Raw genomic sequence first — 12,986 nt, 5'->3', positions numbered from 1 at the left:
GCCCTCCACGCATGCATCTAGATTTACACACAGCTACTGTTGACTGTTCAGACCCCCTGTCATACATAAAGCTGGTGAAGGGTTAAATGGGATTGGAACTGCTCTGAAGTCTTGCTGGAGACAGAAAGTGTCTGAGGGGGGAGGGTTTGGTGGGAATGGTTTGCATTTCACCTGTGGAAAAAAAATAAGGATGAAGCACTTCTTGAAGAATCAAACGTAGTTCTCAAAGATAAGTGGTAATTAAGGAAGAGTGTGTTCTGACTTGAACACAAAGAGCTCATAAAAGGAAATCTGGTTCCTTGAAGCTTTCAGTTTGGGGGGGAGTTAAATGAGGTAGAAAGACTTCTCTGGGACAGGTCTCTCAGGGTCTTGGCTGCTTAAAAATTAACCAAATTCCTTTTCTCTCCACAGTGACTTGCATAAGCTGAAGTCTCCAACCCAGGAAAACGTAGATGGATATTTTAGGGGCAAGACCTTACTGTTGGTTCGGCAGGCATCCACCCAGAGCATGACTTACTCAGATAAGGAAGAAAGGGAAAGCATCTTGCCCAATGGACGTAGCATCTCTCTCATGGACCTCCAAGATCCTCACACGGCTCACAGTGACCATGCTTCTATTATGCACGATGTGCCTTTGCGCTTGGCTGGCAGCCAGCTCTCTATCACCCAGGTCGCCAACATCAAACAGCTGTGGGAAACCCAGAGCACGCCCCAGAGTGCTCCCCAGGTGAGAAGGCCTCTGCACCCGGCTTTGAACCAACAGGGCAGCCTCCAGCCTCTGTCGTTCCAGAACCCAGTTTACCATCTCAACAACCCAACCCCACCGCTGCCGAAGGCTTCTGTGGACTCCAGCCTGGAGAACCTGAGCACTGCCAGCTCTCGGAGCCGAAGCAACAGCGAAGACTTCAAACTTAGCGGACCCAGCAACAGCAGCATGGAGGACTTCACCAAGCGCAGCACGCAAAGCGAGGACTTCTCCCGGCGCCACACGGTCCCAGACAAGCATGTCCCCATCGCGCTGCCCCGCCAGAACAGCAGCAGCCAAGCACAGATCCGCAAAATGGACCAAGCCGGGCTGGGCGCCCGGGCCAAAGCACCGCAGTCCTTGCCACACAGTGCTTCCTTGCGGAGCACGGGCAGCATGTCAGGAGTGTCGGGGGCCATGGTGACCGAACCCATTCAGAATGGGAGCCGGTCCCGGCAGCAGTCGTCATCCTCTAGAGAGAGCCCTGTCCCAAAGGTGAGGGCGATTCAGAGGCAACAAACGCAGCAGGTAAGGAAAGCCTTTTTCCAGGCACTTTCTGCTCTGATGTTTAGCTGATTGCTGCATTGATCTTCAAAGCTTTTTGACCTTTGAGTTGCATTGAGTTGAATCAAGAGGACTGGTACTTAAGCACGTGGCCAGTAGCAAGTGTAAGGAATAGTCACGCTGGTTACCCAAGCCTAGCTTACCTGTTATTTTTGGATGCTTTTGTACTAAATTTAAAAAAAAAAAAAAGTTTTCCATTTGCTAAAGTCGCAGCAAGCCTGCTGAAAGAAACAAAATGTGAAAATTTCTCTGAATAAAAAAATAGAAACAGCTTTGTTCCGAATCGTAGTTAAGATTGCCACGTGAGACTGCATTTGCCCTGTGGTGCTAATTTAAAAGCATAGCTACCTAAAAACAGAGAAATAAACAAAGATAAAATATCATAGAATCAACATAATAATAAATAAGTATCGTTGTCTCAAGTGTGGAGAAACCTGTATTTCACCAAGATGCAACACTCAAGTTACTGGTCCCCAAATAAATACTGCTTTTTCGTTAATCATCCCCAACTATGAATAATGCAAACACTTTCTGGAAAGGAATGCTTATATGTACCAACTCCTAATGCACTTTATCAGTTGTTCATAGGAGACTGTAAATCAAGGTTTTTCCTGTCAAAAAGCCAACATTCCTTTACCTTAAAAAAGAAAAGAAAATCCTGTTGTGATTTGCCATGTATGAAAATCTTCTCTTAAGTTAGTTTAATGTTAAAGAGAAAATGAGTATTTAGATGCTTGGCACTACAGCAAAGGTAGAAAATGTCTCAATCTGCAGGTCAGAGGGAAGGTGGTGGTTTTTAGAAGTGTCATATTAGTGCATACAGACTTATCAGCTGGGCAAGGCGAGGCTCTTGAAGGCAACGCCTGCGCTATTCCTTGGGGTTAAGTGTTTTCTTCTCTGTTCACTGGGAGGGTAAACATGGTCATGTTTGATTTACTTTACCTAGTATGGAAGGAAATTTTTGAAGCTCCTCTTTCCCAAGAGCTGCTAGAAAGGAGGCAGCTCTGCTCACAGGCACAAGTGAGGACTTTCACTTCAGAAAGCTGCAACCCCTGAGGCTGAGACAGCACCATGCTGCAGGTGGAGCTGCATCTGCAAGGAGCTGGAGGTTGGCATCCTCCTTGCTGACATCGCCCTGCTGGCAAAGGCACTGGTGCAGCCATGGTTGTGCAGGGAAGGGCTTTTGGCAGGTACGGTAGAGCTGGCAGGAGAAGTTAGTTGCCAGCGTGAGCTCCTGCTCTGCCAGAGGTTGTACTGGTATCCCTGTTGGTGTAGCTTTCTTGGCAAACTCCTGAAGGTTACAGCCGAAAGGAGGAAAATCTGGGTGATGCCTGGGAACCCAGGAGCAATCAGGGCTTCAAAACTGCTTTGATACCGCCAGTTCATTAAAGTACGAGGAGATCAGAAACACTGAATCACAAAGCAAAGCTTAATATGCCAAGTTAGTAAGACCAAAAAAGTAATTGCATGTTCCTTGAAGTGCATGTGTTTGTGTCCTGCTTCGGAGCGTGTGTTATACAGTGGGGCATAGAGAGGTTGATAGGTACCTGAACACAGCGAAGCCTAGGGTGGAGGTGGTAGGAAATTTTTAGGCCAGTAACAAGGATAAATTTGAAGGGTAAGCTCCCTTTGCAATTCTCAGGTGTCCAGTGTGAACCTGTAGCATATGATTTGCTGAGTTTTATTGTATGATTCTGTGCAGTGTCCCGGCCAAAATCCCCCCGGAGCTGTTGCCTTTCCTCAGGGCTTGTTCCAGGAAGTGTCTACACAAATATGCAGAGAAGGCTTTACTTTGAAGGTGTGAGGATAAGAAGAAAGTACAGGTGTTGTGTCTCCCGTCTTTGTGTGAACACCTTGCACGGGTGGCTTGCACAGGTTCTGCCCTGTGTGTATGTACAAGAAACACGGGGTTACCTGTTTGCAAACCCGTGGCTCTTCTCATCTTGGATTGCGGACTGCCCAGGTGCCCCTGAGGAAACAGGTTACCTTTGCTTGTTTAGCATCAAACAAGTCTCAGACTTCCCTCTTCTCTAGTTACCTTTTACATTCAGCTTCATAGCTGCCTGCAGCTGTGACTGGCTTCAGGGCAGTCTCCTTCGCCTCCCTCGTAGGCAATGTGCATCTGCTTATTTTTCCAATCTGCTTTCCATACTAATTGTTTCCCCTGGATTCATTAGAGTACTTGCTCGTACTTTATTCAGAGAAATCAATTTGTTCTTTCTTTCCCCACACCCTTGAGAAATGTCTTGAAGTGTGCCAAATCAAGTGGCCAAAATTTTTTTGAGGCAAATTCCATTGCATCCTTTTAATTGCAAATCATGTTGTGGAGTTCTGTTCTTATTTTAAAAAGAAAAAAAGAGAAGTTGGGCATGCTCTTTGCTAGGCATGCTTTGTGGGCGTTATAATTATTAGAGTCTGTTCTCTACAAGTCCCGTTTGTTTCTGAATATAGAGCTGGGCCCTTTGTTTGCTGGGGAGGTCACTTTTTGCCTTCCATTTCCATTTAGTAGGTAGGTGGGAACAGAAATGTCAGTGTGTTCCTCTGGAAGCGAGGCAAAGAGGGGAATTAATATGTGTTACTAGCAGGCTTTTTCGTTTTTCCCCTTTATTAGAGGATAACTCATAACCCATTAGCATGTGAAGTGCTTGCCATCCACTTGGTCTTTGTAGGCTCTCTGAGTCTGGCTGCTGGGATCGTTCTGTCCTACAGCTTGCAAGGTTGTTTGGCAAGGGTTGCTGCTGATCGCGGTCTGTTACAGGGCTGCTGATGTAGTTTATAGGCAGCCTTCTGCTATCTTGGTCCTCCGTAACTCCATAAATGCTGTTCCTCCATAGCTGTTCCTAATTCCTCCAGCAATTCCTAGAGCCAAAGCATTTACCTCGGAGAAGAGCCTGTTGGTGGCAGAGCCCCACACAGTTCAGTCTCCCTTACTATGGCTGCCTAATGGCAAATATCATAAAAAAAAAAAAAATCTAAGGAGCTTTGCTAGGCTGTCACACTGCACTTGAAAGGGGCTGTTAGCCTTTCTGCTCTGAGGACGTCCTTCTAGCGAAAAGGCCTTTGCCTAAATCCAGGGATTTTTGCTTAATTCCTGCTCCTTCCCTTTGCCTTTATACTCATCCTTCCCGAGGCTTCTTCCAGTGTTGGAGTCCTCGTCGCTGCTCAGGACAGCTGAGGCGTTGTGGGTCGATCCTCTGGCCAGAGCTGGTGTAGCAGCACTCACCAGCCCTGTCTCGTGAACAGGAGAAACAGAAATGGAGGTTGACATGATCCCTCACCTGCCTCATGTAAAGAAGCTGTCACTCTCCCATCAAATGCTCCTCGCTGAAGCTTAGACTTCGAATCCCCCTGCCATGGAGCACGTTTTGCTTTGGAGCAATACTGAAACACGGCAGCGAGCTGAAGAGCAGCAGAGCTGCTTGAGCACAAAAAGAAGCTACAGTTGGGGAGTTGGGGCAAAGTTGATCTTCTGCATTTCTCAAAAAGTTAAGACAGTGTTGCTCTTTCAGGGGTAGTTATGCTAATTCCTGTGCTTATAAACTTGTCTTTGTCCAAGAAAATTGCTTGGAATTTGTAGCAAGCCATATTTTCCCCAGCTGGCTGGAGAGTTTCTTCTTTTCTTGGCTTGCTTTTCAGTTTCCCTTCAGGAGGATAGCCTCTGCTGATGTTTTACAGTTCTAGTAAGCACTGCTGGCCCTGGCTTCTTCACACAGCCTTGTCTGGGTGTATGTGCTCCAACAGACCATCTAAATCTGACAGGCACTACAGCAGTAATGTTACACCTCTTTGCCACCTTTAAGTCCTGCTGTGCTGTCTCGTACCCAAGCCATGCAGCCCCATGCTCCGTTGCAAAGTCCGTCTGCAGCCTGGCTGAGAAAGCTGCTCCCGAGTTAAGCTCCTCAGTGCTCCAAAGAAACCAATCTGTCTGTCTCCAGCAGGCTCCAAGTGAAGCTTTGTCACTCTGTTTTCTTTCTGAGAGAAATCACAGGTTGAGAAACCCTTACTGAAAATCTGGCAAAGGGGAAAGGTGGATGTGAACAGGATTTGGAAACAAGAACTTGACCAGAGAGAAGCACATTTAGGCAAAGAAGAAGAAAAAAATGTCTCAAGTGCATTCATTTTAGAGGGACTCAAACAAGTGCTGTGGGTGCAAAGTCAAGGGAGGATGAACTATCTGCGTCCTTTGAGACTGACAGACTAATTGTCATTGTTCTCCTCCAAATAAACTGGATTTTAGAGTTAATTTGTATGTAGTTTCTCTGAAAAATGCTGACAGGTATCTCTGCTCCAGGTTCAGTCACCGGTGGACTCTGCCACAATGTCACCAGTGGAAAGGACAGCTGCGTGGGTTCTCAATAATGGACAGTATGAAGTAGAGGAGGACGCGGAGCAGAATCCAGATGAAGTCAAGCATGCTGAGAAGGTAGATTGCATTCTGTATGCAGCCAACTCAAGGGTTCCTGGCGAGTCCTGTCCACCCCACAGCTGAGTTCAGAACAGCTTTGGGCAGTGCTGTGACAGTCATGCTTTCAAACACAGGTTGTACTGGCGTAACTCCCTGCTGTACATGCTGTCACACATATCTGTAGCGCAGCATCCCATACTATAGATTAACCCACGTACAGGCTGCAGCATGTCACATGGGTGCACACTGACATCACTGAGAGTTTGTACGTTACAGGCTGGTATTTGGCACCTACGTGCAGCATGAGTCACTGCCCGAGTGTATTAGATCCTGCTCAAGTCATTATTTCTCATGACAACACTATAGCTACAGCATACTGCCATTTTTCTAGGCTTGTAAAGCTTTTTAGTTATCATTAAACTCCATCTAAAAAAAAAAAAAAAAAAAAAGATGATTGTTAACCTGACTGAGGTAGCTTGTTAACCTGACTGAGGATATGTAAGTGATTGTACAAGGCTGTGTAAATGCAATTCAACCTTGATCAGTATCTGCATTCACATTTTGTCTTGGGATTCACGTGAGGCAAATGCCTGTCATCTAGGTAGTGCAGTGTTTCTGAGCTACACAGAAACATCCATGATCTTTTTTTTTAAGCATATTTATTTTCAGGAGTAGTACCATTTTTCCAAATACAGTTACATCTACATGCTGCTATAGTGATGAAATTTAGTGAGAGGTTTGGTATTTTGAGAAGGCAGGGAGCGAGGAGAACATTTGTTGGACAAGAAGTAGGAACATATGATTATTAGGAAAGGTGTGAATGAATCCAAACCGAAGTGGAATGTGTTGAGATTCACTGAACTATTGCAGAGTGATTGTCCACAGAGACAGGAAGTCAAAGAACGAAACCTCAGCCAAGTAAACCTACAGGCGCTGTTCTGTAGTGAATGATTTGCTCTGTTCTCACATGTGGCTTCATGCCTTAATTACATCCTGAAGAATGAGGTTTTGGGTCCCATACTGGTCTGTTTTGTAAGTTTGGTCACCCTACCCCAGGACATTTTTACAGTTGAGCGCTAGGAGCAGCTTCTGTCTGGGAACTGCTTTGAGTCTGGAGAAACTGGGGATGTCACCAGTCAGGGCTGAGGAGCCATGTCAGAGCCCTCTGCTTAAGTTCAGTGGGAGCCTGCGTGCTCTTTGTCTGTGGTTGCCCACAGTTGTTTGCTTGTCATTTCCTTTACTTCTGTCAATTTATTTTTCATGAAAAAAACAATATCCTTCTCTGAGCAGCAGCAGAAGATTCTAATGATCTGATCTCCTCCTTTTTCCCTTGCATTTGATTCTTTCCTTCTTTCCTTCCACCTGCAGTATGAACAAGAGATAGCGAAGCTGAAGGAGCGCCTGAAAGTGTCGAGTCGCCGGCTGGAGGAGTACGAGCGGCGGCTCCTGGTGCAAGAGCAGCAAATGCAGAAGCTGCTGATGGAGTACAAGTCTAGGCTGGAAGACAGCGAGGAGAGACTACGCAGGCAACAGGAGGAGAAGGACAGCCAGATGAAAAGTATCATCAGCAGGTGAGGCTTTGGAAAATTCAGAGCTGTGTAGGACAAGCAGCTCCCCTGTGTCATGTGTTCTCCTGGACACTAAAGAAGGTAGTTGTACGGGCTTCTTGACATCTCTGGACTGATACCATCTTGCCTGAGAGATGAAGAAATGGAGATGCAGGTGTGGAAACTTGCCTCAGATTGCCCGGAGAGTGAAGGAAAAGATTTAGGAATTTTTAACCCTGGTCTCTTTTGTACTTACAACAGGTCTTTTTGCTTTGTTCAGAATCTGTCCTCAAGGCAGTAGCTTTTCAAGAGCAGTTGCTTTTTGGCAATGTCCGTTTTGAGAATAACACGGTTAGGTAATTGGGAGTGTCGGATGGATAGATAAGCTTTTCCCAGCACAGCAGAATTCTCTTGCAGAGGCCAGGACAATCAGAGAAGTCAAACCAACCAAAGTCAGGCCAGAGACCTGAGACACTCTGGAATAGTATGAAACTGTTCTAATCTGTACCTCTTTTTGCTCATAAGACTCATGGCCGTTGAAGAGGAGCTGAAGAAGGATCATGCAGAGATGCAAGCTGTCATCGATGCAAAGCAGAAAATTATTGACGCACAGGTAAGGAGCTCAGGGTCTCCAAGAACCAAGTGTTCTGTGCATAGAACCTGTTGTTTTCCCCTCTCCTCTTGCCCCAGTGTTACGTAGCTCCCAAGCCAGTACTGGCCCATGGTGTTGCACAGATGACTTACTGCCTTCTAGGAGAGAACTGGGGTTTTTAAGTAGTACAGACTGTACTGTCTGGCACTGGGCTTTGAGACAGCCTGACAACAAATCACAGGACTCGCCACGTCTCCAAAACCTTTTTCTACTTGGTGAGATGTCAAGGGGGTGAAGGAATAGCGGTGCATTGTGTAGACATTTTTCCAAGCGTGGGCCTGGGAACTCTGGGAGAGCTGTGCCTCATAGCAGCATAGTTGAATTGCCATGTGCATGCATCTCAGCTATGCAAGCTAAAAGCATGGCTTTGAACGTTTGAGTGAAGAAAAGAGAATGCTTGCGATGGAGCAGTGCCCTGTATAATGTCCTGTGTGGCATTTCACCCCATCTGACTGTCCACGTCAGTCCTGGAGAAATGCCCACTTTGCCCCAAACCCGCAGTGCTTGCCTCAGTCAACACAGGTCAGCCGTGGGAGCCAGCGGGCAATGCATGTGGGTGTCTGGTGTGGGATCATTCCAGCTTCTCTTCTGTGTCTGTGCTGATCCCAGAGAGCAAAGCTTGTACAACAGAACCTCAGACTGGTTCCATATCTGCCTGCCGTGTTATGTTTGTGATATTTGCATTTGGAGGACATCTTTCCTGCTTCTGGGCTTTTCAGCTGTTCCAAGTGTCAACTTTCCTTAACAGATAATTTTAGCATGACCTGTTTGAGGAATATCCCAAGCCATTTCAGAAAGTTGTTTCCCTTCAGAAGGAGTTGGGGGGGAAAAAAGCCTCAGGTGAACATTGTTAAAGATGGTGCTGGTGGATTGGAGCACAGGCACCAGGGAGCACAAAAGGCCATACCCTGGCCGTTTTTTTCCTCTTGAACAGCCAGCAAGAATAGAAATGTTTGAGCTCACATGGAACTGCAGGGAATATATAATGTAGAAAAAGACTGTTTTTTTTAAAAGCCTGGTATCACTAGGAGCATATTTATAGCTGATTTCTTTTTGATAATTTGAAAAGTTCTGTTTTTCCTGCTGCCTTTGCCCATTTTCCCACAGCTCTTCAGAAAGACTGTTCATGAAAGCCGGATTTTTGGATCTGTGCCATTTAATCTGAATAAATCACTTGCGTACAGTAACATGGCACTTCTGTTACCTAGCCTTGCAGAATAAAAAGAAAATCCTTCTGGAATTACATCATATGTAGTTCTTAGCTATTGTGCAAGATGCTGTACATGGAGACACCAGTGTAGTCAGCCTTTCTAGATGCAGCTCAAGATTAAATCCTTTCTGTGAGGAGCTGCACTCAAAATGCAAAGTGGGAGAGTGCAGTGCTGGAGGATGAATTGCTACATAGTCAGTCACTGTATTTTTTTATTTTCTTGGTGGTGGGGGAACAGTACAGCAGTCTCCACTCTGATCAAGGAGCATGGGAAGGGGAAGGTGGAGAAGTTGAACGTGCTGGGCCATTTTTCAGAGATAGGCACAGTCAGGGCATTGTGCTGTTACACACTGATGGAAACAAACAGCAGCCTGGTTTTTGAAGGAGCTGATGCCTTTTTCATCTGCCTCAAGAAGGTGAAGGGGCACTGAGCAAACTCATAAAAAGTGATTTTTGGAGGGGAGGATTTGAGAGATTGTGACTGGATAGGAAACTTGCCCTTCCCTGTGTTACGTGTCTATGCCGGTGGGCGCTCGGCTCAGTGTGAGGTTATGGACTAGCAAGGTGGAGGGTGGAGCAGTCTTACCCCTCCATGTCCCCAGCTGGCAGAGGGGACTGCTGCTGACTTGTGAAAGCTTCAAACCCTTGGGGCTGGAAAGGTGTGGTCCTTGATCACACTTGATCAAATGATGCATCATTTTTCACCTGCAGCAGAAATTGCTGAATAAACAGGAGCAAGAGTAGCAGTAATGAATTCTTCTTTTAATCTGACACCTTTTTCTTTTCAAATGCTGTTGGCTACTTGGGCAAGGAGGGTCATCAGCAAACCTTAACTGCTTCAGTGTCACGGGGGAAGCGTGGTTGTCATTGCCCTGTCATGGGTGTGTGAGCAGAAGAGGAAACTGAGGAAAGATTCAGAACAGACTCACTAGAGGAGCCCAAGTGTTCCCTGGGTTCTGTAGCAATCCCTCTTAAGTTGAGCTTGGAAGATTTTTCTTAGTCTGTGATTCATTTGGCAAAAGGATATAGCAGTGGCTAGAAAAGGGTCTTTCTGATGTGAGATTTATGGAGTGGAGTTGGAACCTTGCTCATCACACCTGTTTCTGGTGTGTTGAAACCTGGGCTTCTTGTGCTTAGCTACATCACCACGAGATGCTTTTCAGGATTTGCCCTTTTGCTTTGTGGTTGGGTGCAGCACCCAGTACTGCCCCGATGCACAAGGACAGCCGCGTTCTCCGTGCATGTGCTGTTCGCACTGGCTCAGGGCAGCGCCTCGTGTGCGCTGTGGTTCTGGAGGCTGTCTCTGGGCCTCCCTGACTGAGCAGGGACTAGGGCTGGCTAAACTCTCTCCTTGGAGCAGCGGAGCTGCAAAGAGTACTAGCCCAGTTGCTATTGCAAGTGACATCTCCGCTGTGTTAAATTACAGGTCATAAATGGGGATGAGATAATTCAAACAGGCAAGTAAACCCACTCAGTTCTCTAGCTGAGCAGTACCCAGTCCTGGCCCAGTGCACTGACCTCCTACCCATTCCAGCTCCTCCCACTCCCTGTGCCCGATTCACCTGTGTTAGAGACACGTTTGTTATAGCGTGTTTTCCTTTGAGTGAGAAGATGCCTCTACTCGCTAAGCTCATGCTTTTAAGATTTGATTTTTTGCAACTGTAGATTTCCAGCTGTTTTGCAAACTGGCACACTGAGCACTCATCAGTGGCAGCAAGTAACCAGCCTTTCATTGTTAACTCTTTGGAATGCTGTATTCTTTGGAAAGAAGTTTTTATTTTAAATTATATATTCTAGGTGAAATTTAGACTGAGGAGGAGGGGCTTTAACTTGCCGAAGAACACATTTCTGTGAAGGCAGTTGTGTTTTGCAGGATTGATTTCAGCACGGGAGGAAAGGCTAAGGCCTCTGACTCCTCCATTGTCCGTTTTCCTCGCTTACGTTGACTGGATCAGAGCAAGTGCTCGGGCAGGCTGCTGCCTGCCTTGCTGTGTGTTGATTTCTCGTGCCTCCTCCTCCTCCGTTTGCGCTGCTATACAGAGCTTGGTCTCCCCAGGGCTGTAATGCAAGCAGTACTTAAATTCTGCCTTGTTTTTGCACCCTAACATTTCCCCCTGTGGGGAAAAGCAAACATTACTTGATTATTGATGTACCACACAGCTGATGTGCTGGGATCAGAATCTCAAGGGGCCGTTGTAGCACTTCAGTCTCCCGAGCAGTATGTCTGAACTATCCCCTAATGTTTTTGCCTTCTGTGCATCGTTTTTCCCTCCATTTTGTTTCTCAATGGGCTGGACTGGGAAGAGTTCCTGCATGCAGCTTTTTTCATTCAAGTAAATTAGACATTTTGCCTTCTCAAAGAAAAAAAAAAGCCAATCAGCTGGTAGCATGGAGAGCATATTTACCGGTTGGTGCTTTGTGTGGCTGCGATGTTAGAGTTGGGTTTTTTTTGAGGGAAGATGAAAATTGCCCTTTCTCGTTGTGCCAACTCTGGCTTGATCCCCCAGTGCTGTGTCCCACTGCAGATAATCTGTCTGTTAGTAGGCTTGGTTTTGTTGATGGGTTTTTTATTTTTTACAAATTTTGTACACATCCTTTAGCTTTCTGAATACTTCTGCTAAAAGCGGAGGGAGCACTTTGTGTGCCAGAATGATCAAAACGGGGATGTGGGAACCCTGGATTTGGTGGAGCCTGGGAGCCCCTCTGAGCTGGAATGGGTCTAGGAGCAGTGTGTTCAGTGTTTGTTCTTTGTGTTCTGTCGATGGCATCTCCCCCTCCACCCACACTGCCCTCTTTCCCCTTCACCTCAAATAACCCCTTAGTTGTAGCTTCTGGCTGCTTCCTCTCTGTGTTGCTATTGCACCCTCACTCCTGCTGGCGACTGCAGGCTGCCATTATCTGCTTTTTTTTAAATTTATTTCAAGCATTCCATGAGTTTATTCTGAGCACACTCCATCCAAAATACAGAGACAATGGCCACTAGATACCACTTGCATTTTTCTCTGTCAGATAAAACTTCCACCGCTTTTATTTTCTGCTGCCTGTTTCTGTTTTTCTAACTTATTTTTAAAATAAAAATTAAATTGGCTATTGTTGTTATTAACACCAACACCCTTCCCCTCCTCCCATGGCAAAACACTGCATTTCCATCTGCCTCGGTTGGAGGCTGTCTGGATAAAGCCACTGTGACTGGATCACTTCACCAATGTAACTTTGACTCACTGTCACCTTCCATCATGGAAAGCGGCCAGGAGGGCCAGACCAGCCCGCAAACAGCCCGCGGCACGCAGGGGCCGTGTTACCCCGAGAAAACAGAAAGAGGCAGACATCCCATCTCACCAGAAAATGTTAGCCAAGCTGCCTCTGCCTAGAAATCATCCGAAGGCACTGCCACAGCCCCGGGTCCTGGAAGTTCCCCATAAAGCAGGCTTGTGGGGCAAAGGCATTGCGTTTGTGAAGGAGCTCTGACTTTGTGGGCTGTTTGTTGCAGGAGAAGCGGATCGTGTCCCTGGACTCTGCCAACACGCGGCTGATGAGTGCCCTGACGCAAGTGAAGGAGCGCTACAGCATGCAAGTCCGCAATGGCATCTCCCCCACCAATCCCACCAAGCTTTCCATCACGGAGAATGGTGAATTCAAAAACAGCAGCTGCTAACTGGGCAGATGCTGCCGGCCATCTCCCCAGGAGAAGGGCAAGAGGGAGCAGACTCAAGAAACCTTCAAAACAGCCCCTCCTTCCCCTTACAGGTTTACATAATGCTGCTAATAAAATGGTAAAGAGAAAGGAGAACTCAGAAAGTTGGGCTTCAGTTCCCCACTCAAGGCCAGGAGAACCGGGCTCCCGAGAACAAGTCCTTCCATAT

The 12,986-nt window shown here is 46.7% G+C and overlaps 1 protein-coding gene across 1 annotated transcript in view; it reads left to right on the top strand.

Moving 5' to 3' along the window:
• Nucleotides 1–12,778, top strand: part of RASAL2 (RAS protein activator like 2) — a 96,817-nt gene extending 84,039 nt beyond the window's left edge. Inside the window, exons 13-17 of the mRNA XM_010078426.1 lie at nucleotides 412–1,273; nucleotides 5,601–5,732; nucleotides 7,083–7,285; nucleotides 7,787–7,874; nucleotides 12,614–12,778. Coding sequence (XP_010076728.1) covers nucleotides 412–1,273; nucleotides 5,601–5,732; nucleotides 7,083–7,285; nucleotides 7,787–7,874; nucleotides 12,614–12,778 — 1,450 coding nt within the window. The remainder of the gene's footprint in view (nucleotides 1–411; nucleotides 1,274–5,600; nucleotides 5,733–7,082; nucleotides 7,286–7,786; nucleotides 7,875–12,613) is intronic.
• The last annotated feature ends 208 nt before the right edge of the window (nucleotides 12,779–12,986 follow it).

The sequence above is a fragment of the Pterocles gutturalis genome, unplaced genomic scaffold (assembly GCF_000699245.1).
Source record: "Pterocles gutturalis isolate BGI_N339 unplaced genomic scaffold, ASM69924v1 scaffold493, whole genome shotgun sequence".
Lineage (NCBI taxonomy): Eukaryota > Metazoa > Chordata > Aves > Pterocliformes > Pteroclidae > Pterocles > Pterocles gutturalis.
This window is presented reverse-complemented; position numbering and strand designations above follow the sequence as displayed.